This window comes from Phasianus colchicus, chromosome 1 (genome assembly GCF_987193195.1).
Source record: "Phasianus colchicus chromosome 1, bPhaCol1.hap1.1, whole genome shotgun sequence".
In the NCBI taxonomy this organism is placed as follows: Eukaryota; Metazoa; Chordata; class Aves; order Galliformes; family Phasianidae; genus Phasianus; species Phasianus colchicus.
The window spans coordinates 57794044-57821616 of NC_143436.1; the positions used below are offsets into that span (position 1 = coordinate 57794044).

General features: G+C 44.6%; 1 protein-coding gene across 3 annotated transcripts in view; it reads left to right on the forward strand.

Annotated features, from left to right (window-relative positions):
- The first annotated feature begins 1079 nt into the window (after positions 1-1079).
- The window catches only part of TMEM178B (transmembrane protein 178B), a 221458-nt gene continuing 194964 nt past the window's right edge, over positions 1080-27573 (forward strand). For 2 of the 3 annotated variants that reach the window (XR_016468437.1, XM_090144425.1), the window contains exon 1: positions 1080-2281. Coding sequence is in view for 2 of the 3 variants with exons in the window: in XM_090144425.1 (XP_090000551.1) it covers positions 1900-2281 (382 nt within the window). In the remaining variant the exon portion in view is untranslated. The remainder of the gene's footprint in view (positions 2282-27573) is intronic. The other variant, XM_031589800.2, reaches the window with a different exon arrangement.

The window sequence follows — 27573 nt, forward strand, 5'->3', positions numbered from 1 at the left end:
GGTCTCAAATGCAAGGTGGGCTCACACTTCGAGTTGCAGAGGAGGTGGGGTTTTTTGGTGCAGTCAGAAACAGCCACGGTTGTCTTGGGTTTGGGTGACACAGCGTAAGGTCTCGTGACCGAGAACGAGCAGAATCCGCTTAAATCCAGGTTTTACATTCTCCCCTTGTAAGAAAGTAAGGCTTCGACATTTCCTGTCTGCCAAGCGGTGCAGTTTATCTTTAAGGAGGCCAGAGAAATAAGAAATGAGTCTCACGTTGCATGGGTGACATCACTGGCTTTTGGCTCGGCGCTCTGTATTCTCTGTCTGTAGGCTTTAGCCAAGGCTGCAGGGCTCGGTGTTTGAACAAGGAAAGATTCCCAGGTGTACGGAAGATTGGATCCACTCTTATTTAGGTTAAAAAACGGTGAAATGAGATTTCTAAAGCTCGTGGACTCCGGCGCGCCTTCTGTTGCTTTTGATCTCTACAAGATGGGTGAGTTATTCCCATTAGAGAGGAAGGGAGAGGAAATTTAAAGAGAAAAAAAAAAAAAAAAAAAAAGATGTCTGAATACATATCTGCTGATGCCGAGGATAGGTCTCACGTGAAGCCGCTGAGCTAAAACCCTCGTCTCCTCCGCCGGCGATCAGGCCATATGGCAGAGAAACGGCGCAGACCCAGAGCTGTTGACAACTGTTAGGGGCTGCCATCCCCTCCCCGCCTAAGGTGTGCGGCGGTGTTTTTTTTTTTCGCCCCCGGTTTGTTTTGGTTCCAATCCCCCCGAGCTCCCCGCCCCGCTCCCGAGCATCCTTCCAGCAGCCCTGCCTTCATCCTGCAGATGGTTCACGCGCCCGTGCGCTAGGAAAGCGGCGCGCAACAAACCGAAGCGGCGCTGACGAAGGAAGGCGAGCGAACGCCGGCGGAAGGGGGTGGAGGAGCGATGCCGGGGCCGAGGAGCCGTGCCGCCTAGCGGGAGCCGCCTGCCCGCCGCCGGGCGGTGCGTCCGTAGGCCCCGCGGTCCCTCGGCGCCTCCCGCTCGGGCAGGGCTCCGGGACGCCGGGGCCGCGCCGCCCGAGGGGAGCGTGGCGGCCGGGGGCCGCCCGGTGACGGCGCAGCCGGCGGGACCGGGCGAGCGGATGGCCGGGCTGGCGGGGAGGAGCCGAGGCGGTTCGGAAGCCGGGATGTCGGCGGCCGCGAGCGACTGAACGTCTGAGCGACTCGGGCCGAGTCCGCCGAGGGAGAGACGGAGCCGCGCGCTCCCGCGTTGCCAGCCGCAGCCGGGGAGCCGGCGCTCCGGCCGCGATTTGAAGCGGCGGCGGCAACGGATCGCTCCCCGCCTCGCTCCCTCCCCTTCGACCCCTCTTTAAACCCGAGCCGGCCGGCCGGATGATGCCCGCGCCGAGCGGCTGACGAAGAAGAGACGGGTCACCCTTCGGGGCCGGGAGAGCCCCGCTTCTGCACGGCAGGTGTCCGCCCGCTGAACTTTCTGTCCTGCGCGGCCGGGCTGGATCTACCGCGCCGAAAGCCATCGCTCTCGCGCCTCCCGGCCGGCCGGACCCGTAGAGATTAACGGAACGGCCGTAGCTCCCGAGTCCCCCCGGGGTTCGCTCCTCCGGCCCCGTGGCGAGGGCGGCGGGACGTCTGCACGGGCGGGAGGGAGGAAGGCTGCGCTTCTCCTCGCCGCGTCTCCTCCGCAGGGGAGGGGAGGCCGATGAGCCCCCGCGACTGCCCTCGGGGCACGACTTCGGTGCGCTCCGGGCGTCCGTCCGCAGCGTGGATGTGAGTCGCACGAGAGGGGATGCTCCAGGCTGCCTCTGCCCAGTGACGACGGGCGGCTGCTCCGGGGCTTCGGCGTGGACTCGCGCTCAAGGGCTTTGCCTGCGGTGAAGATGTCCATGGTGTTCCCGTGAAGCTGAGGTATGGCTGCTGGAAGGTTGCTGCTGTATGCTGGCCTCTCTTTAGCTTTGTGTGCCCTGGGCATGCTGGCTGTGGCGATCTGCTCTGACCACTGGTACGAAACTGATGCCCGGAAGCACAGGGAGAGGTGCAAAAGCATCACCACTAAGAGAAATGATCCTGGCTTTATTTACAACTCCAACAACAACCTGCCTCTCAGGGCCAGCAGGTCGAGGTTGGACCGCTGGGAAGGGAAACTCCTCTTGGCAAGGAACAGGAGGCAGATCTTTGCCATGAGCGCGGTCGACGAGTGCAACAGACAGTACAACTCAACCAACATGGGGCTCTGGAGGAAATGCCACCGACAAGGATTCGACCAAGAGCTGGAGGAGCTGATTGCCAAAGGTAAGGGCTGTTTTTACCAAATGCATGTGCTGGGCCCTCCCGAGCTGAGTGGGAGCTGAGCAGAGCCGTTTGGGCTCCCAGGTGGAAGTGAGCATCCCTAGCCAAACCCTCTCCTTGCGATGGGTGAAGCGCCTCGGCTGCGTGCTGCTTCCCAGGGCATCACCGGGGCAGTTTCCTGTGGGGTCTCCTCCATGGAGATGTGGGATTTGGGAGCAAGGCAGCAGTGGGGTGAGAGCAGACACACCTCAGAACGTCTCTTTCACGTCTCTGTCTCTGTAAGCCCATCACCATGGTATCGGAATATTCTCCACACTGAAGCAAACTGTATGAATAAAGCAGAGCCTTGGTATTTTTTATTTTATTTTTAGTTTGAGCCTGCTGACTCAGACAAAGTATATAGTATTTTACGAGATGCTACATATGTCTGTATTTCGTCATTCCCTTCCCAAATACCCCATCAGTCCTGAATGACACCATTAGTAGTGCTCACATGTAGGCTTCTATCCTCAAATGGAGCGTAAACAAAGAGAAATGCTAACAAGCAGGAGGAAACCCAGCTTGCTGTTTACACTAAGCTACGTTTAGGAATATTTTCAATGCCTACAAAACGTTGCATTAATTTATTAGGAGTGTTAGGAATCATTTTCTTTCAGAGTGGAGATGCATCTGTCTGCCTGTAGCATTTTTGTGCTGTTCTTTTTCTAGTCTTCTGGTCCTCCTCCTTCTGTTTTCCCCAAACATAGTGGCTCAAGATGATGGTCAGTTTGCCTCAAATGTCTCTTTGATCTGAAGTATTGCAAGAGGAGATGCACACAAACCCCTGTCTATACATCCCATCCATGAAAAGATTTATGTTTTTGCGAGATGACTGGGATTCAGTAAAGGATGACAGCATCTTTGCTGCTCACAGTGTGGTTGCTCCAAACAGCAAAATAACATTTCCCTCCCATGGTTCTTCTGTGGCACTCAGATGGTTCTCTAGAGATTTATTTCCATCGTGGTGAAATTGCTGCTTCTTACATTGTGTTCTCTGTCCTAAGTTCCCTTGGTAGCCTGTGTTGACTCCCTTTTCAGACCATGCATGCAGAATTGTTGCTTAAGGCTGATTATTCTCGAGGGGTATGATTTCACACACACTTGCCAATGTATACATTTAGTTCCCTATGTGTTAAAGGGAGTCATACAAGTATGTAGCACAGTATAGACCTGAACTGAAGCAGCGTACACAGGTGATGTAGTGAAGGACCTTTCCCCCCTTTCTGTGTTACTGGTGACCCTTAATGTCCAGTTCTACTTAATGACCATTGTGGGATGCACTGGTGGCTTTAATCCTGTTAGCAATGGACAAGGGTCTGCATCCTGACAACTCAGTGCTCATGCCAATGTCGAGGGATTTCTGCTCTCTGTCTAGCTGAGGGTGTGGGCTTGCAGTGGATCACTCTTCCACGTGCTTGTGTGCACAATCTGAGAACTTCAACCTTGCCAGCGGACAAACATCAAACCAGAGAACTCCTTTACCAAATAAAATTTCAATTACTAGAGAGATTTTTTGTGTTGAAATAAGTTAGCCATTTCTCATTCACCACCTACCCCATTCCCGGACTCAAGAATATCTGGAACCTGATGAGATTGCTTGGTGATGGGTTGTGTGTGAGAGCAGCTCTGGGAAGTGTTGGTGATAGACAAAATGAGGCACCTTACTCTGAGGTGGTTAAACATGGGATAGGATAGTCTTTGGAAGATGCTGTCACGGCTGTGTGTGTGTGGTGAGCCACCCTAAATGCACACCGCTTCCTGGGCTTGGAATGGTGCGTGCTGCTCTGCTCCTATCTCTGGTTGTATGCTGGTGGATGGAAAACCAATGCTTGGGGTTAGTGCCCCAGAGTCAGGAGAGCACAGATGTTGGTGTCTTAATTCCTTGCCTTCTCTGATGGCTTTCTGTGGATGCTTTACAAACAAGTTTGTAGCGTGTTAAGAGAAACTTGAAAGGAGGGACACTGATAAAGCTGAATACCAATGGCGGCCTTTTTGGAGGAAGGGTTTACCTATATTGTAAGTCTCAGTTATGCTGAAGAATCACATGTTTACATTAATGCTGTAGAGGTGTGTTGTTCTGGCATCTTTGGGTTAAGACACAGGAGAGCAAATATAATGTCTGCTTGGTAAGTGACAGCTTCTGACTCCCTCACATATAAAACCAAGGATAGCAGTATTATAAGATCGCTTATCCACTGTAAGTTAGCAGCTAGATCAAAAAGAATAAATGGATTTTACTCTTCCTTTACCAAAAAGTAATGTAAAAATAACCACCTATTAAGGATGCCTATAAGCTGGAATCTCTGAACTAGAAATTTGATATGGAGCTATCTTTACGAGGGAAAGCAACTGGTGTCCCTGTTTCCTCCTAAGGACAGATATCAGACATTCCTTTATGATCCACAGCTGTATGGTGACAGTGAAATAAGTACATCTGCTGCTGCTGTCAGATGTTGAAAACAGTTCTGCGTTGCAGAGGAGGCAGGTGTTTGTGGTTCATCTCAGCAGCACCACGCTGCTTGTCTCGCTTGCCTTCCATGCCAGACGCTCATCTGGAGTTGGAGATTGCAGGGCTGGTGTTTGGGCAAAGCATGCCTGATGTGAATGTGAAGAACTGCAAATGTGCTGTACCTGTAGTCATCAGATACCCTGACTGGAGTGCATCTTCTTGCACTGAGGTGATACCTCTCTGTGTAAAACCAGAGCTCCAGGGCAAATGGTCATTGATATGTGGGCCTTTTACCTTCCATCCTTTGCCAGCTGCTAATTTAATATGGCACACCTCGTAGGAAACTGGATAAACTAATGTGGGTTCTGGCCCCAAATATTGCATTTAATGCTACGTGTAATTGAATGTGAATGCTATTAAGTTCCTTTTTTTTCTTTTTTTTCTTTCTTTTTTTCTTTTTAAGCTGGACAGAAGCTAAGTGATCCATTTACTCAGAGACACACTTTTCCCTAGGCAAAACTTCCAGTTTTGAGAATGGTAGATTTGTCTATCAAAGGATAATAAAAAATAGTCATTAAGAGCCTAACTAGCTTTGCAAATACCCTGCAGTTATTCTGCTTGTGAACTCTGCTGAAATTAATACAAGCTGTAGGCAATGGCTCATGGCAGGATCAGGCCCTGTGGTATTTGGCAATATTCTGATGCTAGTGGTTTTAAAAAACTGTTCTGTTTCTGAAGATTCTGGGTCACTACTGGAATTCTATTCTGTATTTGTTAAATTTCTTGTAATTAAAACATTTACGTTAGTAATACAGTTAGACAAATAGGCAATGAATTAAAACAAATTTTTACATGTGAGCATACTTGGGGAGAGGCACAGACGTAAGAACCCAAAGGCCTGGATGACATTCCAGCACTGCATCAAAACTAGACAACTGATCTGTTCTCTTTGTTATAACTGAAAACAAAACAAAATGTACAGAAGATACGTAAGCTATAATCAATAAGGAAAGTACTGGAGCCGAACATGCAAAGCCAAGGCTCAGTCTTGCTAACTTTTACTCACTTGAATAATGTTCTTTCCTGTGAACAGACTATTTAGACTGAGGGGAGGTACTCATGTAGAAGAGGGCCAGCCAAAGAAGAGCTTAGGGGGCTGATCCTGTGATTCTGCCTTGATGTTTGATGGAATCTTTAACATCTTGGGACCAGAATTTTGTTCTTGATAGCTGAAGCCCCAAGCCAAGGAATGCCGGTCCTGTTTTTGTTCAGTACAATGCTCTAAGCTTCTAATACTCAGATGTCTGCATGATCTCCTCAGTGAATGAAATAGCCCTGCTGCTCAATGTCCTTTTAAATATAGTGTTTTCCATACCCCGTCACAGATGCTGGCTGCCTTTCTGCCACTGAGTTTCTAGCAAAAGCAGCATTCCTTCACCCCACCAAAAAATTCTAGGGAACCAAGCACCTCCAGCACTATGCATAGAGGGGTTTGAAGTGCAGGTAAGCATCCATTCACAGCAGGGGGAGGAAGAGGTTGTTTCCTGCCTTGGCAATCACCATCTCACAATTCCTTGTGTACAACTTGTAGTGACCCAGAAAATAAACCTGCAAGCCACAGGGTCTGTCCACACCATTGCTTGGATTGCAGAGTTTCTTGGATGCTTTCCTGTTCTAGTTGAGAGGGAAACAAGAAAGGATAAAAAGAAATTACATCATTTAATTATAAAGGTACAATAAAGTACACAGAAAAGTTGCACAATAACCAGAGACTGTTCTATTTAGACAATTACTGCTCAGAGGACCTTGCATCTCTCTTCTGGAAGATTGCCAGTTAAACCTGCCTATATGGGGCTCTGCTGCCTGCCACTGGAATCCAATTTTATTTAAAAAATTTTACAATATCCTTATTATTTCAACTCCCTGTTTACCTTCCTTCCTCCCTAAGGTCCATGGAAGTCATAGTAAATCCTATTTTTAAACACTTTATTGCATGTATACTCAGACACATGCCACCATCAAGAAAAAGAGAAACTAATTCCTGTGCAGCCTGTCTCCAAACCAAATAATATGCAAGATTTCTGGGATGAAAGCCTTCTCTGTTCTGATTGTCAGATGCATGGCACAACTGAGGAAGAGAGGCTTAACGAGACTACTCCAGCCATCACGAGGGATTATTTATACACAATTGGGAAAGCCTGAAGAGAGGCTACTTGCAGCTATCTCAGATTTATTTCCATAAAAGTACTTGCAATACCTTGCAGTTCCATAGATTTCAGTTTTAAAAAGCAATGTTTTTGCCAGACAAATTAGGACAGCCGTCTTTTTGCATATGTTCTTCACACATTTAAAGAATGTGAGTGCTTAGTTTATGTGTTTGAAATCCCACTGCATGTACTTATTATAAAAAGGACTTTTTATTAAAAAAAAAGCCTGGAGGCCTGGAGCCCCCAGTACAAGAAAGACACAGAGCTCTTGGTACGAGTCCAGAGGAACACCACTAAGATGATCAGAGGGTTGGAGCACCTCTCCTATGAGGAGAGGTTGGGGGAACTGGGCTTGTTTAGCTTGGAGAACAGAAGCTCCAGGGAGACCTCATTGTGGCCTTCCAGCACTTAAAGGGAGCATATAAACAGGAGAGGGAATGGCTGTTTACGAGGGTGGATAGTAATAGGGGAAAGGAAGAATGGTTTCAAACTGAGACAGGGGAGGTTTAGGTTAGATACTAGGAGGAAGTTTTTCACCCAGAGGATGGTGACACACTGGAACAGGTTGCCCAAGGAGGCTGTGGATGCCCCATCCCTGGAAGCATTCAAGGCCAGGCTGGATGTGGCTCTGGGCAGCCTGGTCTGGTGGTTGGTGACCCTGCACATAGCAGGAGGGTTGAAACTCAATGATAATTGTGGTCCTTTTCAACCCAGGCCATTCTATGATTCTATGATTCTGTGACTTTACTGAAGTCTTGGTTCTGATCCTCACAACGGCAAAGTGAATGTTTTATTGAATGTGGTGATGCAGCAAGTTCAGGCCTTTAGTGTTTCCTTTGAGGTTAAAATGGCCCCTGCACAGAAAGGCCAGCCCAAGGTCTACGCTCCATTCTGTCACAACAAGATTCTGCTGGAGGGATTGGCTAAAATTGAATCAGAAGGTATAATTTCAGTTGCACTTTAGGCTAACCAAGTACTTCACCTCACCATTTTCAGTGACACCGCTGTCTGGCAGTGCAGAAGGAACAATTCATTAAGAAGCATTTTTACCACGAGTAATGAGAACTTGACACGTTCCTCTGACACATCTGAGATAATTAGTTTGATAATACATATCTGCTAAAAATACCAAGAACATATATGTAATTTATCAGAGCTGCGACTGTTTTTAGTCATGCTGTTTTAAAGAGCGAATTTCAGTCAAGCTGTTGGCTTTCAAGCAGAATTGTCAGTGAAGACAAATGGAAATTTTGCCTAAGTAAAAATGATGGGATCGTGCCCTTCTCAACAGAAATTGGTATTTGCAGAGCTGCCTACAGGACTGCGTGCTTAATTCCCATTCACTTAAGTGAGCATCCCAATCCTTTTGAGGAATCTCAGCATTTTTATCCCTTCTGTGTGTTGGTTAAAAACTTTTTAAAAAATGTGAGGGAAAGACTTAATACGTGTGCAGATGTGTTCCATTTACTGTAAAAATAAATATATACCAAGAAAGAGTATTTAAATAGGGATGAAATGATCTAAATTATTTTGTCAGCTCCAGAAATCCATATTGATATTGCTTTTACTCATTGAAAAAGTCTTTCTGTGCACTCAGAACAGCTGTTTAAGAATAGTGTGTTCATAAACTATTACAGTGCCAATGAAAAGATGTGGAAGAAGACTTTGTGTCTTGTACGTTCTGCAAAAAAATAATGATAGTCATTTATAATGTAAGTTACTTAATGGCTCATTGCTAATCAAGTGTTGCTGGAACCCTCGAGTACATATTCACATCTTTAAAAGGAAAAGAAAGAAAGAGATGGTGTTTTTTAGTTTGTTAAGGTATAAGTAAGTAAAGAATGTGGATTCCAAAATCCAAACACACTTAACAGATCATTCAAAATAGCATCCACTTAAAAAAAATGAAAAATAAAAATAAATAAATTGACATATTTTCTCTGCAGGAGAGAAATCAGGCTATAAAAAAGAAATGTCACCATTTTCTCTCTTATAATGCTTAATTCTTCCACAAATAAATATCCAGTGCTGCCCAGCTGAGACAGCTGAAATCACAGTTCTTTGTAGGTAACTACCAACACGGGTGAAAAGAGGTTGTGTTGGAGTTAAGGCAGGGCTTACAATGCCAGAATTCAATCCAAGCTCTACCATAGTGTTTCTTCATGGTCTGAAGCAAATGACTTGATCTCATGTACCTCAGCTCGGCAGTAGCATAATAGGGATTCTGTTCATTCTTATTAATACCAGTTGGAGTTCTACCACAAGATTTATAAGCCTTAATCATGGATCAGAAATCATGGAGCAGAAAAACGTCCCTGTCCTTTTGACATGTTGCTGCGCTTTAAATATTGGAGAGTAATGCGCCCTGTGAGATAGTACAAGGAGATGACAAAGTAATTATATTCAGCATGACCGGCAGTGGTTTTAAAACATCAGCAGGCTACCCACATTTCTGTAAGCACCACAAAATGCAGAAGAGTTGTAGAAGAGTTGTAAGAAAGGATAATGAATAGGAGGTGCAGGTGCTTACAAGATTGTCTTCCAAAGACTGAGGGATGGCACCAACAAATCATGGGTCATGTCTTCTTGAAAAATTAATAAGTAGTTGGTGGGGGCTGACCTCTTTGGCTGACTGTAAGAAGAAGTTGACATTTCCCTAATGAAGACAAATAGATTGCACTAATGAGATAGACAGTTATTGGGATGGCAGTCTATGGCTGCTGGGAGAAATGACCTGGTTAGACTGGGGGGTTTGGAAAAAGATATTTCTAGCAGCATTCTGAATGGTTACATGGAAAGCATTTGTAAAGGTCAGAGAAAGAAATATTGCTGTAATAAAGACATGAAATGATGACAGCCTGGATGGAGAAAGAATCTGCAAAAGGGATGTCTGAGGACATCCCTTGGATCTAAGGACATAAAGATTTGAGATGAATATGTCACTCAGGTTCATCAGAACAACGAAGACAGTAAAGCATTCAGCTGTGTTGATCAAGAGTAGAATTCCTGAAGGGGACATATAGTAAAGAAAAAGAGACAACAACATTGGTAACTTTGTTCTAGCTATGGTATGTTTAGTTTGTTATCTCTACGATGGAGCATTAGAGAGGCTGTGGGTGTGCACATGTTTGTGTTAGAGAAGTGAATCTGTAAACTACTGCATGAAGATGGTAGTGAAATCTACATTTCTGGATTGGGAGAAAAAATCTTGTGAATTTCACTGAAGAGTAGCAGAGCAAGGAGCCGGGGAAGAAAGGTGTCTCCTGGAGAATGTTCAAATGGGCACATTCAGAGGTGGCACAAAAGAAGTGAATAATTTCATGATAGCTGATGAAACACATGATCTAAGCATAGGAGACTGCTGGAGATAGCTGATGTGCTGCAGCTGATGAGAACAGAGGATTCAGAGTATGCAGAAATTGCGTAGGCTAAGTACAGACATTGGCAACATCAGCTTCAATGGAAGGAAAGTTGCATGGAACTGGGAAGCTCAGACTGGGAGTGGTGAGGGGCTCCGGATGGGATCTGAATTTGCAGTATTTAGAGTGGCTGATGATGAAAGAAAGGAGAGAAAGCAACATGGCATTTTGAGAGAAAAATAATTGCTTTAAGGTGAGAATACTTCAAGAGGAAAGAGATTGAATGGTACTTGTGTTATGAGAGCAAAGAGGCAGAGGGGTCTGAGAGGTCAAGGAGAGAGAGTGAGAAGACAAGAATGACCATAAGGAAGGTCAGGAGGTAGGAGAAGACTGACTCAGTGGCAAACAAATCAAATGAAAGAAAAGGGCTGCATAGGAGGTTTTTCATCTGTGGGAAAGAATAAGGAAGGATCGGTAGGAGGGGAAGAGGGAACAGAAGGCAAAGCTACTGGAAGAGGAAGATCATAGTCATTTTTCTTGTGGAAGAACTGGATGAAATTCTGTGCAACAGCTGAAGCGGGGGCTGGAGGAGGTGGGAGGGTCTGAGGTATGAGCCAAACGTGGCAAAGAGGTGACGATGACTGCAAGGCTGAGCTGAGCTGGAGCAGTAGACTCAGGAGAAGAGCAGAACTGAATGGGAAAAAAATGCATTTATAGCAGAGGGAGTTAGCAGACAGTGGGATTCCCATTAGTAATGCTCTCCTGTGTGAGACATAGCAGAGAGCAGCCGGTATGAGTCAGTAGGGATTTGGGATGGCAGGGTAGAAGTAGATAGGGACATGCAGAGTAAAAGGTCTATGAAAGAGTGTGGCACAGATCAAATCAGCATGTGAAGAAAGGAAATAAATGATAAAGAGGGTGATAGAGGTCTGAGAGCAGGCAGGAAGTCCTTAATGCTGAACTGATGTGATATAAAGGCCAAACTAGTTTAGTGTGAATGTGGTGGCCACTGGATGTTGCAGAAAGAGTCCAGATGATGGTCCAGGTGGTGGAGCAGGAGGCTCAGGGAAAGTGAAAGGTCTGGTGTGAAACACAGGGCTTGGTGTGAAGCCCTGTGACTCAGTAGGTCAAACAAGGATATTGGCTGAACGGAAGAGACACTAAAACGTAAATATGAATGTACAGTGCTTGCCTCTATGTTTCCACTAATCAATACACATCTTTTAATATGTAAAAAAGCCCTTATAAGCACTACATAAGAATATTTTTGTTGGTACTTTTGTTTTCTGTTCAGTGGTCATTTAATGATGTAAAAACTACAACCAACCAAAACCACAATAGCAGTAAAAAGTTAAACCAAGTGTTAAAGGTGTAAATTAAGGTCACTATACTGATTTCTAAGGAATGATGCTGATTGATGGTAACTGATGATCCAATTATATTGCTCTGCCTTGGCTACTTCAGTGGCTCCTGTGTGTCAGTATCTGAATACTGCATGTTGTGATTAACCGTGAAGAGCGGGATTATCCTTGTTTTACACAGAGATTGTTGTCCAGAGATGAAAACATATCTTGCAGGGCTAAAGTTGGCACTGGAAAGAAATTTCCCATTATTAGTGCCTTTTCCATTCATCAGTCTTCAAGATTATCCAGTTCTGCACAGTGATGTTCCATAGTAGTTAAAGAGATAGGCAGGAACGTTATGCTGTTCAGAGGGATAAAGTAGCCAGCTAGCAGGAACAGGGGAAATAGAAAAAAAATTGAATAGCTTAATGGGCTCAAATTGGCAAGCTGGATAATTTCCATCTCTGAATACTGAAAGATGTGATATGTGACATTGCAGGTCCAGTAAAAAGGATTTTCAATTAATCTGTCTTATTAAGATGGTACAGTAGGAATGAAAAGTAGCAAATCTATATTTAAAGAAAAGGGAAAAAGTTGTCTGGGCCACAGAGGACCTTTTAGTTTAATCATAATAATACTAAACAGAGTTTAAAGTAAGTTCTAAAGGAAAGATTAATTAAACACGTGGGGGAAAAAGAAATATACACGCAACATATGTTTTTATATGTGAGGTGTGCCAAACTACCCTGATATATTTTGCCAGGAAGATAACCAGTTTTCCAGAAAAGAAAATGCAGTAGACCTAACATATTGGGATCTGGGGAAAGGATTTTATATTCTACCCCTGAGGAAACAATTCATTACAATGGTAAGGTAATTAGAACACAATTTACAGTGTGTTTAAGGAACTGGCTGAAGGAAGCCTACAAGTGTGGAGAGAGGGAGTATTAAGATGAAGGAAGGTTGCTTAATAATGTCATCAATGATATTGCAGCAAGGTTTGCAAGGTGATGGCTCTCATTGACCTGGATGCAAACAGAAGGACGTTGCTGCTGCCATAAAACAATGTGGCATCACCAAGAGAAAGGAGACCTGGAATTTCTGTGCAAAAATCTGGACAATCTTGAGGATAGGTTGGTAGTAAAGATGCAAAATTTAATACCAAGAATCAAGTCATGCAGTAAGAGAGTAACAATCTGAAATTTCTTTTCAGTGTGAATCCTTAAGGGCGGGTTTATATTATTGTGCAAATACACCCCATATTGCATACTGAAAGTCTGGTCCCCCAGACATCTGGACTGTGGGAGTTCCGGGGCTCAGGTGGGTCCCTTCCTGCCTGGGTACTGCAGTGGATTTCCTTCAAGGTGGGAAATGAGTGTGCCTGAATCTCACCCATGCAAGTGAGATGTGAGCACAAAGTACAAATTATGGCGGACAATGGGTGGACAGTGCACCTGTCCTGCAGTGTGGGCACAATGGAACAGCCATGATCAGAACAAATCAGGTGTGGTTGAAGAGTGGTGCTGGTGAGATATCTCAAGTAAGAAAATGTTCAAGTCATGTTACAGTCTTCATTATTCAGCCACCTCCGAGAAAAATGAATTTGGAATAGAGAGGATCCTAGCCTGATCTGAAGCAGATCCAGAGTGAGGTTACTAGCATGAAGAGAGGGATGAGAAGGATATTATACAACAGTAACTGATACCTAGAAGAGAAAGGGTTAAACCACAGGAGAGGGGAAGCTGTGTGTGAGGACCATGAACAGGCTGAAAGCTGTGCTGAAGTGGGATTCTGGAAGGAGTGATGAGGGCACAGCACTTCTAACAGGTTTTAAGGATGAAGATGGATATATTTAGGAGGAAGGATTATATGATATACTTTCCTGCTGTGCAAGAAAAACGAACACAGATAGTCCTTTCTAGTACTGTGTCCTTGTGAAGCATGTCATAGGACTGTGAAGGATTAATTTGTTATTACTATTAATTCCTCTTTTTTTCCCCCAAGGAAGGGCATATTCAGCTCTACATCAAGCAGGATCCGATGGAAGGAGTATTTGTCACTGGGTGTCTGACACCAGCCATGGTTGCCTGGTGAGTGGGAAGGGACCCAAGACAAATCCAGCTGCATCATCCCAGCTGCTTTGTCTCTTTCACCTCAGTCTGAGCTGCACTTCATTTCCTTCCAGTGACACCCTTCACATCCATGAAGGATCGTGGCCGATGCCCGTGTGCAGTTAATATATATATATATATTAATATATATATATTGTATCTTTCCTTTAGATAATGCAGTCATTAGACTCTTCGTTTCCTGACTCCCAGGTCTGCTCTCGTACTGCCTTAGCTTAACAACAGCAAAGTCCTGCAGGATTCTCAGCCATATGTATTCATAACCAGAGGAATGTAGAGCTTTAGGCTTTCTCCTTAAAATAGTTTATATAAAATAAAATAGAAGCTATGGTGTTTTTGTACTATATTTAAACAGCCATTTGGCTGGCAGCAGTGGAATTATACTCTTATTTGCACATATTTAAATTGCCACAAGATGCGCATTTCAGTTCACAAAATGTTCAGCCATTTGGCTGGCAGTGCTGGGTTGGTTTCCTCATAGTGGGAAGGATTTTGTCAGAGAGTACATGGATTTGTGAGGGCTAATGGCACCAAATCCTGGTTGGTTGTGCACTTGTGTGTGCGTTAGCAGAACACAATTCTCACAAGTCTTGGGAAAAGGGAACAGAAAGGCACCAGAGAAGTAAAAGATAGGGAACATCATTGGAATTGCATTTGGGGATATAATTCTGCTCCTAGAAAAGCAGAAAAAATGGCTGCATCAGTCAGAGTGGAGCAAGACAAACTGGGATGCTTGGTATGTCTGGAGATCTGGGGACCTTGCCCAGTCCAGTAACAGAGCTGTCCTCTGCATTGCTAGAATAAACTGCTTGCTTCTGGAAGCCTCGTGTTTGTGGAAGGGAGATGCTGCAGTAAGCTACTATGTGCTGCCAAGGATTTGAAGCAAGGGGTTTCTATGCTTGTTGATGTTGACTTGAGCTGTCTGTCCTTTTGATATGAAATAGTCTTCTGTATCCAAGAGGGAAAAGAACTGCTTTGTATCTGGTATCCCAAGGAGCCTGCAGTTCCAAATGCTGTAATTCATTGCTCCTAGTGGGTAATAGAAAGGGTTGCCACAGCCTGCCAGGGGTGACTTCAGGCTTGTGGGGGTGGGAGTGCTGTTGTACAGCCTTACATTGACCTCTGTCAGCTCCATGTTTCCCTGTGATGAAGTGGCTGCAGAATGGGCTTGTGCAGTGTCTTGGCCTTTGGACTGTGAAACTTATTTCTGGGACAAGCACAGGAAATTGTTTCAAATCTGTGAGAGGTGTTTCTAAATGAGGTTTCATAGGAAAAAGAGAGGCAACTTATAAAGAGAAGTTGAGGAAGGCTGCTTGAATGGCTGGCAGAAGGAGAGATGTAGCCAGTATAAAGTCTGGCATCACGTGATGGTACTACAGAGACGGCCTCCCAGCATTTCTCTCTTAACCCTGCAGTGAGGAACCTGGTCCTGTCCTCACCAGTGTTCCCTTACACATGAAGCTGGTAGCACATCTTTCCTCTTCTTGCTCATCAGTTACTGTTAGCATCCCGCCTGTGATGCAGCAACTAATTGTCTTGTCAATGCCTTCAAGTGAAGAAGCAGCAGTAGGAGCAGACAAATTCCTCAGCAACAAAGTTTTTTTTTTTCTTGTGTGTGTTTCTAAGAATACCACTGTAAAGAGAGAGAAAGGGGAAAGAAGCAGGATTTATCCTTGCAGAAAGTTGCCCACAGTACTGAGGCATGGACTTTAGGTCTTCAGGATCAAGCTCTCCTTCACTTGCTGCTGGTCTGGCCTTGAAGCAAGGGCTTGTGGCATCCCAGCCATCTCTACACTGCTGCATTTGGTAGCGTTACCATATTTCATATGGAGTGTAGTATTTGTCTGATGGGATTGGGATAACTGGAAGGACATGTCTTCTTTAAAGATTCTCTCCTCATTTGAATGTAGGTCATTCGGGAGATTCTGCACCTGCATTTTGAGGGCTGTTACTTGATTGCTGTGGTGAATTAAATGTATTGTGGGAAGTTGGTGGCCCTGCATGTTGCAGGGGTGTTGGAGTTTCATGATTCTTGAGGTCCCTTCCAACCCTGGCCATTCTGTGATTCTGTGTGATGGAGCATTTGTACATATGCTCATCTTGCTGTTTGATCTGCACCCTTCCGTCAGGACAGGAGCATATCACTCTGCATGGCACTGGAAAAGGCCACATAAAGTTTCTGGGAAATTGGTGAAGCCTGGTTGGTGAAAGAGTGGAGAGCTCATCACGTGTCCATGACCCCATCAACATGACAATGTATTAACGAGGGCCATGGAGGTCCACAAACTGTGCTGTGCAATAATGCACTTTCACAGCTGTAGCATTTATCACAGAATCTAGCCTGTAAGGCAGGTCAGTGCTCCTGAGTTCAAGCTTTCATTTGAGAAAGTTTTGCTATCCATCACAGTTATGACAATGACCTTCAAAGCTGACATCAAGAGTTTAGACATCTGGCACACAGATATTTGAACCAGATTGTAGAGCTCTAAAAATCTGGTTGTGGATGGAGGAAAGTGGTTAGAAGTTCTCTCGAAAGTCATTAACAGTTTATTTTACCATCAGCCTGTTCCCTCTCAAAGGCTAATATCAATTATTTTTCCTTCATCTCTAAAGGCCTGGGAGCCATCTCTAAAGGCCTCTGACATTTCAGTATATTGCTGCAAAGAATATGGGGAAAATATTTACATGAAGCTTATAATAGCTAGAATTTACCCACCCTGATAATCAACCTGATTTCAAAGAATTTAAGAAGGCATATTCTCTTCCTTTTGCTGTTTGATATTTTTCTACTGATATATTGTCTTTGTAGCTTTATCACCTACAAACTGATGTATGGTCCTATACACTGTCTTTCAGCTGTGCTTGAGCTTTTTGGTAAGCACAAAAAATGATTCTTTGTTTACTCATGATTCTTGTGGTCCTCTTTAAAGGATTTTAGGAAGGTAGGACACAGGTACTTCTGTAGTTCTCATGGCTGTACAAACACCTTTACTGAAAGAAAGCAGAGAAGTGGTGTATCCCTGAGCATTCAGACAGCCTGAAAAAAAATGGCTTGACAAGGAGATCACTGCAGTTGTAGCTTATCTCAGTGGAACTCTGCATTTCAAGCCAAAAGGTGAGAATTCAGCCTCAGTGATGAAGGGGAGATCAGCTTGGGAATGAGCCACTGGGACACAGGGTGCTGCACTTGGGTCAGGGCAATCCCAGGTATTTATACAAACCGGGGGAAGATCTCCTTGAGAGCAGCCCTGTGGAGAAGGACTTGGTGGTCCTGGTGGATGAGAAGCTGGACATGAGCCAGCAGTGTGCGCTTGCAGCCCAGAAGTCAACTGTGTTGTAGGCTGCATTAAAAAAGGGGTGGCCAGCAGGAAGAGGGATGGGATTGTCCCCCTCTACTCAGCTCTTGTGAGGCCCATCTGCAGTACTGTGTTCAGGTCTGGGGCCCCCAGTACAGGAAGGATGTGGAGCTCTTGGAGCGGATCCAGAGGAGGGCCACAAAGATGATCACAGGGCTGGAGCACCTCTCCTGTGAGGAAAGGGTGAGGGAACTGGGCTTGTTCAGCTTGGAGAAGAGAAGGCTCCGGGGAGACCTCATTGTGGCCTTCCAGCACTTGAAGGGAGCTTATCAACAGGAAGGGGAACGGCTGTTTATGAGGGTGGATAGCGATAGGACAAGGGGGAATGGTTTTTAAACTAAGACAGGTTAGATATTACGAGAAAGTTTTTCACTCAGTGGGTGGTGATGCACTGGAACAGGTTGCCCAAGGAGGTTATGGATGCCCCATCCCTGGAGGCATTCAAGGCCAGGCTGGACGTGGCTCTGGGCAGCCTGGTCTGGTGGTTGGCGACCCTGTGCATAGCCGGGAGTTGAAATTAGATGATCAATGTAGTCCTTTTCAACCCAGGCCATTCTATGATTCTATGAATCTATGACTGAAAGCCTGGAGCTACAAAGCAAATAACATGGAGATAAAATTAGAGGAGATTCACAAAAATAGAAGAGGAAGAGAAGAAGGGAAACACCAGTGGGCTGAGAGAGCGGGAGCTGGAAGGGAAGCAGGTCTTTTGCTGAGATTTGGCCTTAAACAAATATTGAAATTTTAGTAGATATATAAAAGACCGTATTTCCCTTTTGGCACTTAGCAAACAGCCATCCTGATGACACGTTTGGGGAGACCCTGAACTCCAGCCTTGCCTGTGAACCAGATGTGCTGTGAACTGAGAGCGTTCTCGCTGTAGGATGAGCAAGAAAACAGCAGTTACTTTTGTAAACCTGTGAGCAACCTTGTGAATCTTGAAAGGGTAATTTCACCTGCTACTTACGGCTGTGCAGAGCTTCCTTCAGGGCAGGTCTTTCAGTAGCACTCTTTTGATCAAGTTTTCTTCTGGAATCTGCAGCAGGAGCCAGAATCCTTTGGAAAGCCCTTCATATAAATATCTTGTTTAGTTAGTCTAATAAAGGTATTACTAACAGCACTGCTTTGAGGATTTATTGGGGGATTTCAGTAAGACAGTGTTAGCAGTGGAATTATAGTCATTCTCTGGTAAGACCTTGTCAATGCGAGAGAAAATAATGTTGATCCAATCAGAGATATTTTGCAGGATCAATGTAATATTCCTCTGCATAATCACAACTGAAGGATTATGGGGCTGTACCAGGAGTGACAAAGGATCACTTGACAGATCGCAGCCTCATTTGCTCTCCTTGTTTTAGCTGGTAAAGCATAGGAAGGTTTTAAGTGTGCATTTATAACCCTGTATCTTAAATAAACCTGGGCTCTGTCTGAAAATAACGGACATTATTTTCAGTCTATTGCTTTTGAACAACATTTTAGGCTATTTCTGCATTTTTCCTAGCTGTGCCATACAGAAGCATCTTGGTGTGACCTTGAGACAGTTCCTCCTGCACTGAGGTGGTCTGTGTGCATGAAAGGGGAGAGGAGGCCTGCGAGGAGGCAAGGAGGTGGAAAAGGCAAATCAATATTCAGCATGAACCTTATAGCCCAAACCTCATCAGGAGCCCTAAATACCTTGGTAATTGAGCTTTTGGTTAACCCAGTAATTCTTACAAGGGGAAATTAGCATTACTGATCACTGAATTCAGGCTCAAGAGTGTGGCGTACTGGCAATAATTTCTAATAAAACAAGACCTCCTCATTGCTCATGTTACCATCTCTGCATTTTTCAAGACCTCCATCCTCCTCTACTGCTTTAATGACAGCTTTGTCACACATGGAGATCAGTCCCAAATCCCTCTGCTGGTTGCAGGTACCTCAGTGTTCCCTGACTTTGGTCAGGCTCCTCCTGCTGAGGAAGAGGAGCAGTAAGTTTGATAGCATCACCACCTGTGACTGACTGTCCCCTTTGGGTTTGCACGTACATCTCAGTGAATGATAAAAAGGGAAAACTGAGGTCAAGGTGCAGAACAATGGCACAGCTCGCTCAGAGGTATCAGAGGCCATTCAAACTCCCGTCTTGTGCTTCCAGATGATTTCAACTGCAGGCTGCAAAAATCATTTGGGGAAGAGAAAATGGCTATTACAAGTTACACACAGAATTGGGTGGGATGCAGCTCTGGTGAAAATGCAGCAGGGATCAGCTTGTTTCTGTTAGAGACAGGGCTAGATAACTGAGCAAGTTCCTTCTGCCATCATATTGGCAGTACATTGCCTGTACTGAGGCAGATAGCTTTGCCAGGCAGCCTGTGGCTAGCATGGGATGTGAGAGGATACAAGAGCATGTCGTAGTCAACCCCTTCACAGGAGCTCAGGCTAGGGACAACACCTCTGCTGCTCTGCTGATGAATGTTTTCACAGGACCCGTGTAAATCTGCCCTGGAAGTTGCCATGGGTCTGGCACCGTGGCTGGCACTGACATAACAGGGCAGGCTGAGCTCGCTAGCATCATCAAGTGCCATTATTTTTGTTTCTTGCTGCCTGGAATAATCAATGACCAGACTGCTTCTTCACGCAGAGCCGAGAAGTAGTCTGTTGGAGTAATCATTTACTGTATCAGCTCTGCCCACCACAGCCCTTGGATGTATTTATATCCTCGTAATTCATGGCTGCCTGTCAGTTGTTCTGTTGGTGAGAGTGTAAAAAATCCATATTAGAATAATGTTGATGGTTCTGACTTAAACCTGGAAAAGTATGACAAATCAAACTAAACCTAAGTTGATATCCTGTTCTTCTTGTATGAATTCAAGATGGACCCTTATCCTGCATTTTCATTCATAACTCTCAGCACTGTGGCTCTGGTGAGCCTTCTCAGACAAATATCTCATTGATATTTGTGGACCATGCATATTTCCATGTTAGGAGATACATAAGTGTATGATGAGCATGCAGATGTAATTTGCATTTTAAAATAATCTTAAATGAGCTCTCATGTCTGCAGTTGGGCTTTGAGAGGATCTTGTTCCCTGGAGTTAGCCCAGGGCAATGTGCTGAAGATCACACATCACTTTTACTCTGTTCTTGCTCAAGCAAAGCTGCTTTAAAGTCCAGGAGAGCAAAGTCGATCTTGCTGACTTTGGAAGCAAGCATGCCTTGGACTTCAGTGGGATACAGATTTTGCTAAGCATTAATGCTTCCTCAGAAAAGACCTGAGGAAAAAATGGAGAAAGGCCTTCTGGACTAAGCCTCCCAGGGGCTTACAAATCAATTCCTGCACAGGTTCGCAGCCATATGAGACCCTTGAAATATTTTGTTGAGTTGAGCAGGAGATTTGCCTAGAGAAAAGGACCTACCTACAATGAGAGGGACATGTAACGCTTGCAGTTAATGTTATATTTATTGGTGTAATAAAAGCATGCCACCGATTCAGTCTTGCCAAATTCCACTTGCCTGTTTGGCTGGGATATGTCTGTTTTCCTGAGGAAAACATCAAATGACGTTCCTTTTTTTCCTTACTGTACCCTTGGCAAGTGAGTAGATTTTGTGCCCAGGCCAGTATAGTTCCAAATGCATTTTTCAAGGCTGTTACTCCGAGCCATTCTCCAAAACATTCCAAAGGAAAATAACCTGAGTCTTTTTATCAGTTCATGTAAGTAGCTTTACAAACAAAAACGTTGAGTCTTTGCTTAAATAGGCCGGTGTTCCTGTAACACCTCTATCTCTGCAGAACTTGTTTCTTCTGGAGAAGCTACAGAAGTCAGCGTTCCTTTTCAGACATTCAGCCTCACTCACAAATAAATAATGCAGCTCTTCCTTGGTGCATGCTGTGGTGACCAAATCATTCCTGTTACCTGGTTGGAGATGCATGCTGCAGTGTTCACCTCTCTGGAGCCTTTATACCCATCACTGCAGCCCCTAAACACAGACCTGCCCATCTTCACAAGAAAGTGCAGCTCAGAGACTGTCTGGAATAGATAAGCCACTATGTATTATTAATTACCCAATTGAAATACCTATAGTAATGTTCGTACTATGACCTCTGCAGCTTGATTCGCCTCCTTTTTAAAAACTCCATTTGAATATTACAAATTATTTTAAGCTGCCCAGCCAGGAGGGACTGAATTCCCATTTCACGCAGCAAAAGTTGGATTTTGCAGGAGCAAAATGTGTAAATCAGCGAGTGCTGCAACAGGAGCACTTAATTGAAGCTTTATCGAGGGCCTGCAGAGCTGACCTCTGAGCAGCTGGCTGGACCGCAGCTGGGATGGGCGGGAGCCAGCAGCCGTTGTGATGCCCGAGCCCATGTGTGCGGAAAGGATTTGCTCGCACAGCTTTGCCCATGGGTGGCAGAGCAGAGTGTAGCTAGGGGTGACTTAAATCGTTCGGTTTAACTCACTTAAATTGTTCCTTTCAGCAGAAATCCATAGCTTGAAGTGCACTTTGATGGCTCTGTAGCTGCGTGTGCTGGACTGGAGCTAAATGCCAGGCTGTGGGCCGTGGGGTCAGCGCAGTGCAAGGGCAATGCTGGGACGTACGGTGATGTATGGTCAGCTCAGGCCTGAGAAGTTTTGCTTTTCTCACCAGTCTTGCACTGAAAGGGTCAATCTAGGCTGTTGCCTACTCGAGCACCTCTCTGTCTTGCATCTCTGCAACTGCACAGACAGACATGGGCAAATATAAAATAGTTATTTGTCTATTGAGAAACGGATACCACTAGAGGATGCGAGCATGCTAAAAAATAGTGTACTAAAAGCCTGAAGGCTGAAGGCAGAAGGAGAAAGAAGTGCATAACATTTTGCCAAGCTGGAAATAATGAAAGAACAAGTTAATTTGGAGATAAAACCTAAACATTCCAACAGATAATTGGGAATGTACTGATAACATTTTACTACATGTCTGCAAAAAGCGGTAGTGCCAGAAATGAGAGAGAAGACCATACTGTTAAAACCTGCAATAACTTTGCTATGAGGGGAAGCAAAAGTACTAGGAAATAAAAATAGTGAATGGGCCCGTTCTCGCAGATAGGAAGAAGAATAGGTGATGTACTGAAATATCTCACAATTAGAAACAAGAACTGTAAAATCTAAATAGGAGAAGAAGGGCAAGGGAGAAATGCAATGTCTAGCAGAGTTAATACAGGAAACTGCACACCAAAATCTCTTAAATAAGAGATATTTCAAGTTGTTATTATATACTCTGCAATAACAAAGCATACTAATGATAGAAGTGCTAACGACAGGCTTTGTCTTTTATTGAATGGAAATGATTAAAAAATGGTGTGGAAATAAAAAATATGTTTAATAATTATTTTTATTCTGCTTGTGGAAAAAAAAGCTGGGTGAGTTATTCCAACCATCTGATGACAAAAAAAAAAAAAAAAAAACAACCAAAAAAACCCAACTTTATTCTCCAGTAGCAATTCAGGCTTTTGGAGCACAGTTAATAAAGTCAGTCATTTTAATTCAATAGATGTGAATAAATGGATACCGAGGATACATGGATACTAAAAGTGCTGGCTAAGGAAATTTCCAGACCTAATTGATATCAATGATATAAATGGTGTTTTTTCATAATTAGTGAAATGTCAAGGCCTTAGGAGAAACCCAGTTTTATTCAAACTCTTGGAAAGTGTAAATATAGCAAAGCAAGGAAAGTTACATAGCAGCTGATATAATTAATTAATAAGTTAATAAAGAATTAAATGCAGATATGCTAACTGGTGCTAATCAACATGCATTTATAACAATAAGTCTCTAAATTAAACTAATTTTTGGTGATAAAGGCAATTGGTGTTGACTGAATATTCCTTCTCTTCTTTCAGGCACTTGTCTCAGTACCAGATGACATTTTTATTAATAAGCTACAGAAATCAACACGATGCACATTAAATGGATCAAAAAGCTGGTTGAATTGCAGAGTTTAAAATGAAATTTTCTGTAGATATAAAATAGATTTCTAGCAGGCTGTTGCTTGTTACAGATTTTTGCATTAGGCGAGTTACCATTTATTAAAGAACAAAAAGAATACATGACAGAGTTACCCATAAAGCATACTGATAATTGTTTGGGGGGAGATAAATAAAAATGAAAACCAGTTTACTCATTAGAATTGGTCTGGCTCTCTTTGCAAAGCAGACAGAAACAATATGTACTGTAGGTACATCTGTTTGGGATGTCACAAAGATAAAATTGATCTATCCTAGCATCTGTACCAGAAGCAAATTATGCACCTTGGCTGTGCCTCCGACGACAAGTTGTGGCCTGCTGTTGGCCCAGACATCATCACAAGGTTTAAAGAGCTCAGTCAGACGAGTTTAACAAAGAGAAGATCCATGGGTGAGCTCCTTGCAGCCTGCAGGACCTGCTTGTGCAATGGCAGCCTGCAGAGAGAGCAGTCCTGGCATCCTGCAGGCGCTGGGGTCGCTAGTGTAGGCACCAAGGGTTCAGCTTTTATGTGTGTCAGCCAAGAGTTTTTCTGGCTTTTCTGAATGCGGGGTGAAACTTGTAGTATTTTTTGTGTGTCAGTACGCACAGTCATAAACGCTTCCACTTCAAAGCATGTATTCCTGTTGTAGTTTTGATAACTGGGTAGATTCAGGTATAGTGATGCAGTCGTCTGGGAGTCCCTGCAACGGAGGGCTGTGTTCTTTTGCTGGCCTGAGATGAAGCCTAGAGGATTTTATCAGTTCCATCATCACCATGCTGGTTTTGCTGTAGCATAACTCAGAGCTGAGTTTACCCTGGCAATCAGCATTGCTACTTGTCCCACAAGAAGGGATGTGGTGGGTGATGATGGGAACAGTCATTAGAAGGGGGAAAAGTCCATGAGAAAGACAGTGAGGAAGGCCAGATGGAGGAAAGCCATAAGAAAGAAGTAACATGGAAAAGCTGTATTTCAAACTGTATTTTTATGTACGTAAGGAGAAAAAGATCTTTTTGTCCTATGAAATGCAAAAGAATTGTTGGACTAAAGCAGAGATTCAAGGGGGGAAGGCTAGAAGAGAAAGCATGTAAATAAAGGCTGGGGAAGAGAAAAGGAGAGGAAAGAGAAACACATTTGTTGGGCATTGTGACCTTCCGTTACACTCACTGAATTATTCATTCTGATATTTGCTGGTATCTTCCTGCCAGCCATTTAGTGTCACGATATAAATAAGAGCAGAATCCCGTCACTGCTGGAACCGGAGGGATTTTGATGTTGAACTGCAGCGACGCACCTCCCCCCGTTGCCCTGCCATTAGGTGATTATGAATTATATGCCGAGTGCCTCTAATAACTGAGGGGAAAGGGCTGCTCAGCACATTTGGAATGTAAATCTCATTTTTTTCTCTTTTGTAGGTCATGAAATGCAGCCCTCTTCTAAACCCCTGTGCTCAGATCACAAGCTCCTGCTGTACATAAATTCCTCAGCCCATCCTCTGCTGGGGTAACATCTCACCCGATGCTGAACCCCTCAGCATCCTGCGGGCTTGAGATAAGGTTGTCATTATTATTTTAAATGTGGACATGCTGCATCATGTCACCAAAATTCCTACGTAGACGTTATACTGTACGGGAAGGCGGACTATTGAAAAACAGAGATCGATGCTGCATTTCAATTAAAAAGCTGTAACTTAATTTATGTTTTTCACCAGACTGCAGATAGTCACAAGATTCAGTTTTTAGGGAATCAGCACTTATGAGCCAAAACTTCAGAAGTGTTTACTGCCTGGCCCCTCTGATGTAGTCCAAGTAACTACATATGCAGGACAATCCCTGTTGAGCCCCATCTGCAGGTCCTGCATTCCTCTGCCTTTGGTACCTGTTTTGCAGGAACAGGCCCTGTGGCATCCTCTGGGGAGGATAGAGTTGTGACTGTGCTTTACCAGAAGTGAAAGAGAGTGAAGAATCCCCTCATTTCAGGACACAGATGAGCTGAATTTAATGACTGGGGGCATTCAGTTATCTTTCAGATTATGGAGGTCAGTTTTTGTTTCACATGGTACTGACATTATTACAGGCTGCCCAGAGAAGCTGTGGTGCCCCATTCCTGGAGGTGCTCAAGGCTGGGTTGGATGTGGCTCTGGGCAGCCTGAACTGGTGGGTGGCAGCCCTGCCCATGGCAAGGTGTTGGAACTGGGTGGGCTTTGAGGTCCCTCCCAACCCAAACCGTCTTATAATTCGATGATTCTATTTTGGGACCTGCTATTCAGTCTTCATTTCAGAAGAGAGAGCAATGTCAACAGTTAAATGGTGAGAAGGCAGCACAAAAAGTAAAAGCAAGTTAAAGTGATGTGGGTTTTTTATTTTATTTTGGGGTATACAGTTTCTGTCTCTGGGGAGAAATTTGCTTTTCTGCAGCACTTAAAATAGAGTTTGAGCCGACATGGCACTGAGGCCAGTTCTACCTTATCGTGCTCACCCAAAATGTTTGTATTTTGGCAGCTGGGAGTCTATACTGTCTATATCCCTAAAAAAGCTCAGAGACATTTCATTGTTCACAAATTAAGTCTTCCCTGCAAGCTGCCCTGATACTTCAGTTATCACCACTGAAGAAGGGATATCCTGTAGGACTCAGGACGGACCATGCAGTCTGTCACCCACGGGTTTTCATTTGACCTTGCTTGCTTCACTGGTGACCAAAAGTTATTACCATAAGTGGCTTACGTGAAATGTGTTGGTCTCAGTCAATTATTAGCAGACAGTTGTCTGCATTACCAAACCACCATCAAAAATGGTGCTTTTTTTGGGAAGTCTTAAGCAGAGCCAGGGTCAGTGCTGTTGGACTGAAACCTCAGCAAAAGTGCCCAGAGAACAGGCTTTAAGTTTTGTGCTTATTCATTTTTAGAAGAATGAAAATAACACAAGCTGTAAAATAGCTGTAAAAGCTATTTCGGGCCTGCATCAATGAGAGCAGTCTCTTGGGCTGTGTGTAGGCTTCCCAGCTCCTCAGGAACCTTTCATCTTCACAAAGTAGGAAGGGGCACAAGGCCTCTCTGCCAGCCCCTGGTCCCATCTGTGCTGAGGCAGGGCAGAGCCCATTTGCTGAACACAGCAGATCAGTTTTTTACTTAGCATGCTCATCTTTGGACTACACAGGTTATCACATCATGGGCAAATAGGGCCAGTGTCCGCCAGGCCTTCCTGAGCCATAGAGCACCATCTGAGGAGGTACCCCCACTGTGTGGTACTTGGCCTCCTGGGCCAAGTGAGGTGGGTGAGATGCAGAGCCTTGGCTCAGGAGGAGGGAGGGCAGCTGGGCCATTCTGCTTGGAGCTACAGCAGCAGATTTCGAGGCTGGGGAAGGCTTGCAAGAATTAATCTGGAAAGTCAAAGTAGGACTTCTTTTTTTCCCAGAACTGAAGCACCGAAAGTAGACAGTTTGAATCAGCTGTAAGCCCCTGTTTTGGTCGCTGAGTTATTTCATTTTGATTTTGCTTTATTTATTCATTTATCTTGGTAAACACAAATAGCCTACTGCCTGCTGCTAAATCCCCAGAGCCTTCCCTCCTCCAGCACTTGCCTCACCCGGAGCCCTGACAGTTGTTACCATGCTTGAAAAGTCTCTGTGCACAGCTATAGGAAAACAGCAGTGGAAAGTGCCAAAACCTTAATCTTCTTGGAGGCTGACCCTTTGTCGTTACTTAATCATCCCTTTACAGCTTTCCTTATAGCAGGGAAAAGCTTTGCACTGTGCCTGCACCCTGCTTCCTTCTACAGCTTTGCGTACTCCTGCAGTCTTGTGTACAGACTGGATCCTGCTGTTTGGGCACCCTGTAGAAACACCCCTGCATGGGATCACGCTTGGTTTGCATGGGAGTGGTTTTGGGTGCAGGATGCCTCACGTAGTTTTCCATGTGGGAACACATGGGCAAGGCTCTCTTAGCCATAGCTGACAGGCCTGCTTGGCACTGGCACATGGTGCCAGGTGTGAGCCCTTGGGGGCAGCTCGTCCTGGCAGCTGGGGCTGGGAGAGCAGAAGCCAGTGGTGCTTTCAGCAAAGGAGGGAGGTGTCGCCATGCTGGAGCAACACCAGGAGCTGTGGAGGATGCTGCCTGCTTATGGTAAGCTCTGCTGATGGGAAAATAAACATCTTCCACTCTCCAAAACCAAATCCCCAAATAAAACAAATTCATTTCGAAGGCATGAAAATCCAGCTTTTATGTGGGATTTTCCCAGAGGATCCCAACAGAAGACCTTGTCCCCGTTTACGGACCACGTATCTAACTTTGAGAAGAGTAACATGGTATGGAAAATTGCTGTCTCAAAGCATAAGATCTAAACAGAACAAGGATTGTCGAACAATTTTTCTTGTTTTGCCAGGAAACTCAGGATGCTTTGTCCACCATCCAGAAAAATCTTAGATAGGGTTGGAAATGTGTCCAAATAGCTTGAC